Source organism: Charadrius vociferus, unplaced genomic scaffold (genome assembly GCF_000708025.1).
Source record: "Charadrius vociferus isolate BGI_N301 unplaced genomic scaffold, ASM70802v2 scaffold161, whole genome shotgun sequence".
NCBI lineage: Eukaryota > Metazoa > Chordata > Aves > Charadriiformes > Charadriidae > Charadrius > Charadrius vociferus.
The window spans coordinates 4,855,357-4,861,356 of NW_009646928.1; the positions used below are offsets into that span (position 1 = coordinate 4,855,357).

The 6,000-nt window shown below is 38.2% G+C and overlaps 1 protein-coding gene across 5 annotated transcripts in view; it reads left to right on the forward strand.

Annotated features, from left to right (window-relative positions):
• LOC104294908 (sodium channel protein type 2 subunit alpha-like) overlaps positions 1-6,000 on the forward strand; it is a 52,717-nt gene that overhangs the window by 32,833 nt on the left and 13,884 nt on the right. For all 5 annotated transcript variants that reach the window (XM_009894587.1, XM_009894589.1, XM_009894591.1 and 2 more), the window contains 2 exons: positions 1,550-1,704; positions 3,006-3,179. In XM_009894587.1, coding sequence (XP_009892889.1) covers positions 1,550-1,704; positions 3,006-3,179 — 329 coding nt within the window. The remainder of the gene's footprint in view (positions 1-1,549; positions 1,705-3,005; positions 3,180-6,000) is intronic.

Below are 6,000 nucleotides of genomic sequence, written 5' to 3' on the forward strand. Positions count from 1 at the left end.
TTTAAACCAGAATAATGTAATTACCCATGGTTCCTTCATAGTCCTAGAAAGCAATCCAGTGGATGATTCAAATCTTGGAAAGTTTGACTCAAACAATGGAGTTGTTATCTTGACATGACACCATTAATGGGGAAAGGGGATGCATAAATATAATGTGGGATGCGACAGGTGAATGAGATCCTATGTTTTTATTCAAGTAAAGAAGTCTTAACAGCATATTTGCATGTCCTTAGGAGTTTCCATTTATTTAGTTCTGTATAGCTATGTCCTTTAGGGGACTACTGAAATTTACTGTATAGCAATGTATTTTCCATTTTTGTGATATTACAGATTTTACTTTCCTTTTAAGTCATGAGTAAAATCATTCAAACCAAAATATGTTCCAGGATTAACTCTCCTATCGTATCCACAATTTTTGATTTCCTGTTACGAAGACATCTTTGATTTAAGCTAGGACTCTTGTCCTTTGGAATATTATTTCACTTATCTTTAAATAAACAAAATTGTTTTGGAATGTGGGGCTATATTGAATATATCAAGCTCTTGATTAAAAAATGAAAGTACACTTCTCAAATAATTTTACATTATAATTCTTCCTTATCCTCACATTATGTGATGTCTGTCAATCCTTTGGCATGAAATTAATTTTTCCATAATGTAGGCATTTTAAGTAGTTGAAGTTAAAGTAAATCATGCTCCTCAAAGTGGTAGCTGTTTTATCTGAGCAGGTAAAATATAGTGGAACTTGTAACATATAATCTTAATGGCAGTCGCAGGAAAACTAGAATACTGATTTTGGAACCCATTAAAATTGTTTAAACTTAGTTATGTTTCTGTGTGAGGAATCATTTTTAAAGAAATAAGGAGACTCTTAGCCGGGCAGATACTGAGGTTCATTGAGAACTGTGCCTTGAGGCCCCATGATGAGGTAAGGAGCTCTCCAAGGTGAGGCAGAATTCTGTGGATGGTTGCCACAAGTCTGTACCACATGGCGAAGCTCTCACAACCTCCAGTTAAATTAGTAATTCATGTCGTGAAAGAGGTATACTTAGCCAGGCCTTAAAGCAGAGGTCATTCCTCAATATAATAAAATAAAGGGTGTTGACATCTGTGTGATTTATTTGAACCTTAGCTGAGACACAAAAGTACTTTTACAAGAAGTTGCTGTACTCTTAAACTAGTTCATGTGAAAGTTGCTATATGTTTATGTTCTTTGTTTCTACTCCTTGACAATTCTCATATGTTCTCTGATTATCTGTATATAAATGAAAAATAATTTTTAAAAATGTGTTTATAAATGAAAATTAGCTCAGTTAGATGACTTCTTTTGATTCTAACCTTGATGTAGAATCAGGGTAGTAGAAAAATTGTGTACATGCAAGTTTTTCTACAGCCAAAGTATCAAATCGAGAAGGTAAGGATGCTTTAAGTAGCATATGGTAATTTGAAGTGCATACTACCTCATGAAACAGGAGCTAGTTAAGAGTGATTTTGCTTTTTCAGGATAATGAAAAATCTACTGTATAACAATTTTTCATTGTATTATTAGGCTGTGTACAGAAGTTTAAATGCTGTGAAGGCAGTATGGAAAGCACAAAAGGAAGAATCTGGTGGAACCTTCGAAAAACCTGCTACAAGATAGTAGAACACAGCTGGTTTGAAACATTCATTGTCTTCATGATTCTTCTCAGCAGTGGTGCTCTTGTAAGTAGAACATACACCCATAGAGATAGTACCTTTAAAAGTGTTTTATCAGAAACAATATTATAACACATCTGTGTTCATTAAGAAAAAAATATAAGGTTAATTTGAAAGAGAGCTTGAAACTAAATTCCCAGAATATTTTGGGTAGTGCATATAAAATAATTCATTAAAATTCTGCTGTCAAATAACATTATGCAGATGAATTTTGATGAATACAAGGTGATGTGTGCGCGAGTGTGCTTATGAAAAGGATTACACTAAAAATCTTGTTTAAGAAATTATAAAAGTCATACAAAATGAACTGTATGCCATAACTGAAACAATTACTCTGCTTTAAATTAAAATTGTCCCCAAAAGCAGTACAGATACTGAATTAATCATGTTCTGTTAATTTTTTTCCTTTAGTTTTAGTTTCAGTATTTCTACAGTGTTGCATGTGAGTCCTTGAATTCCTTTGTATTATTCTTGGTGACATTTAGTCCTTCACACAGCTACTAAGTACTGGGTTCTTTTTGTTTGGCTGTTGATTTGACGTACGATTTAGTACATAGTGTCGTTATCTCTGCTCCAGCACCCAAAGCACCATGTCCCTTCCTTCTGACCTTGATGTTTGCAGGGTGGTTTCTCTCACTTTTTTCTTCAGTTCTCATACTGCCATGTGGTGTTTTACCCTTTCTTAAATATGCTTTCCCAGAGGCACCTCCAGCTTCAGTGATGGGCTCAGCTGCTTCATGTGGTGGGTCCATTATGGAGCCAGCACAGGGCAGCCCCTGGCCTCTTCTCACAGTGGCTACCCCTGCAGCCTCCTGCTACCAAAACCTTGCCACCAACACCCAATACTGGAATTCAGGAAAGATCAGCAGCAACATAATATTTGGTCACGATAGCTCGTTATTCACTTTTGTTATGGAATCATAAGAATTGTTTAGGTTGGAGAAGACCTTTAAGATCATCGAGTCCAACCGATGACTTTATTATAATTGGGAGACTGCCTTCTGACTGAGCCTGACTGGGCTTTTCAGGGTGACAAATTATAATTCTGTGTTAACTATTACTGAAATTTCTGAAAACCTTGTTGACAACTTCAGTCATTATATTGTAATTCCATTACCAGGCAATGATAAAATCTAAACCTCAGAAAGAATGCAATTGTAATCTCTGCTCACGCTGACTTTTCAAGGTAAAACATCTAAAATTGAAAGGGATTTTACTTTGCAATATTTAATTCCGTTCTTTCGGCTTAATTTGTAGTTTGCAAAGACCTATGAATATCTAACCTATATGCAACCCATTTTTCACAGGCTTTTGAAGATATATATAATGAACAGCGCAAGACTATAAGAATCATACTGGACTATGCTGATAAAATCTTCACTTACGTCTTTATTCTGGAAATGGTGCTAAAATGGGTCGCCTATGGTTTTCAGACTTATTTCACTAATGCTTGGTGCTGGCTGGACTTCCTGATTGTTGATGTAGGTACCATAGTTTCTAAGTAGCCTATTTTTGTTTAGGCTGGTCCTTTTGAGTAACTCCAATCTGATACATATATAAGAAGTGAAGAATATAAATTGGGTTTAAAAGAACAGAAAATGACATACCAGTGAATAAGATTCTGATGTAATTATTCAGTAAGTAAGTAAATCTGCTATTTATATTTATGCTATCATTGATTCCATGTGTTCTGTCTGTGGTTTACTGCGCTGGGTCCTAACCAGTGAGTGAGGACTATCAGCTGATTGGACTTCAATCTTCTGGATTTGGTGACAGAGAACAAGGAGGAAGCAGACACAGAAAGGAAAGGGAAATGTAAGCGAGCTCATGGGGTTGAGGTGGCACAGTTCATCCTGGGCTTAAAGAATCACTGGCAAAGAAGTGCAGGGGAGAATGGTATCAGGAAATCAAGACGACAGCAAAAGAAGAGGGGTGGGGGCAAGAAAGCAGCAATTGGAGTAAAGGGAAGGATTGAGAAAAATGAGAAGTGATAGACTATGGATCAATAGAAAAAGGTGGTAATCATTCATTTGCAATCCTCATTTTGATTGTTACGGTGCTTACTGTGTATTAAGCTGCAAGGTTAATTTCAGTGCAACTCTTCCAGATTTCCTTGACATATGACTTTATAAAGATTCTTTTTTGGAAGCTGCAATTATTTTGATTGTGTTTGGCTCTGTCTCTGATCATAGAGAAAGCCTCTTGTTGCCTCTCTGAATTCGTATAACAGAAAAAGAGCCAAGTTTTAGGTGACAGAATTAATGTTTTTCAACAATTATGGTAAAAAGTAGTGTTGACATTGCACTCCAAAGAAATTAATGAAATTAGTGACATTGCATGAAATGTTCTTGCAAAGGAGTTCTTTCTCCTTGCATAGACATTTGAGTTGAAATTCAACAAATGGACAGGGGAAAACTATTAATCAAATGGAATCTGGAATTTAGGACAGAAATTTTGTCCCCTACCAATCGAATTGAAACCTACCTAATGCTCTTTTTAAAATACTTTTTTGGATGGAAATGCAGAAGTAGTGTTTGTTATCTGTCTTCCTTATTTAACAGTGCTTCTCAATCATATAGGTGAATTTTGTCTTATTTGCATAGAATTGTTGATGCCATGCTTTAGTCTCATTTCCTGTTAGGATTCCAAGACAGTATGTTTCCAGACTCTTGTGATACTTAAATTTGCAATTCTGTGTGTCCATTAGAGTTGCCATTTGTGAAAATGAAAGAAAATAATAAATAAATGTATTACCATTTAAGAACTATTCAGACATAGTATGTTTGTACAAGCTTGTATTGTGAAAGCTTGATCTTGAACTGTGTTTAAGATAAATTCTTCTTAGTAAAGCATATCATAGCTCCTTATGGATAGGTATGGGCTATTCTTTTTTTTAGTGATTTCAGTGCTTTCATATAGCCATCTTCATCTCTTGCTTGGAATGCCTACACCTTGTGACCTATAGCAGCATATCATACAATAATTTAGGTTGGAAGGCACCTTTGGAGGTTTTGTGGTCTCGCTCCTTGCTGAAAGCAGGGCCAGCTTAGAAATTAGCTCTCACTTCAAGGTTAGATTAGCTTGCTCAGGGTGATACCCAGTTTTGAATGGAGATTCTAGCCACCTATCTTGGCAATCTGTTTCCAGTGTTTGACCACCTGTATTGTAAACCCACTCCTCCCCCCGGCCCCCTGAAAAAGTCAATGGTGCTCTGCTTAGCTTTTTCTGATCTTATTGCTGGATTTACTTGTTATTGTTTTCAGTTAGTAGCAAGCAACTTTAACTTTTTCTCTTACTGTTGGCATTTTACCCATTGGTTTAGGTAACAGGCAATGTGCTGCCCTCAACAATTTGAATCTATTGTTGCTTTTTCTTGTTGTCCTATGCCTTTATCCAGCTAAACATTGTACAAATTTGCCATACCAGTACCACTCTGGAGACAGGAGAGACAGGCAAGGGAAATGAGGAGGCAGTGTTGCCTTATATGTCAATGAGCAGCTGGAATGCATAGAGCGCAGCCTAGGGACAGATAAAGAGCCAACTGAGAGCCTATGGGTCAGGATTAAAGGGAAATCGGGAGCAGGGGACATTACAGTGGGGGTCTGCTACAGGCTGCCCGACCAAGAAGACCTAGCAGATGAAGCCCTCTATAGACAGATAGGGGCGGCATCACATTCACAGACCCTGGTCCTCATGGGCGACTTCAGCCACCCCGACATCTGTTGGAAGGGTAACACGGCCAGGCATAGGCAATCCAGGAGGTTCTTGGATTGCATTAATGACAACTTCCTTTTCCAAGTGGTTGAGGAGCCAACAAGAAGAGGAGCTATTCTGGACCTTGATCTTACCAACAAGGAGGGGCTGGTAGAAAGTATCGAACTCAAGGGTAGCCTAGGCTGTAGTGACCATGAAATGGTTGAGTTTGAGATCCTCGAGGCAGCGAGGAAGGTGTGCAGTAAGCTGACCACCCTGAACTTCAGGAGAGCTGACTTTGGCCTCTTGAAGAATCTGCCTGGTATGGTGCCATGGGATGAAGCGCTGGAGGGAAGAGGGCCCAAGAAAGTTGGTTAATATTCAAGGATCACCTCCTTCAAGCTCAGGAGCGATGCATTCCTACAAAGAGGAAGGCAGGCAGAAGAGCCAGGAGGCCTGCATGGATGAACAAGGAGCTCCTGGACATGATCAAAAGGAAAAAGGAGGCCTATAGGGAGTGAAAACAGGGGTGGGTAGCCTGGGAGGAATACAGAGGAATCGTTCGAGCAGCCAAGAATTGGGTTAGACAAGCTAAAGCCCAGATAGAAA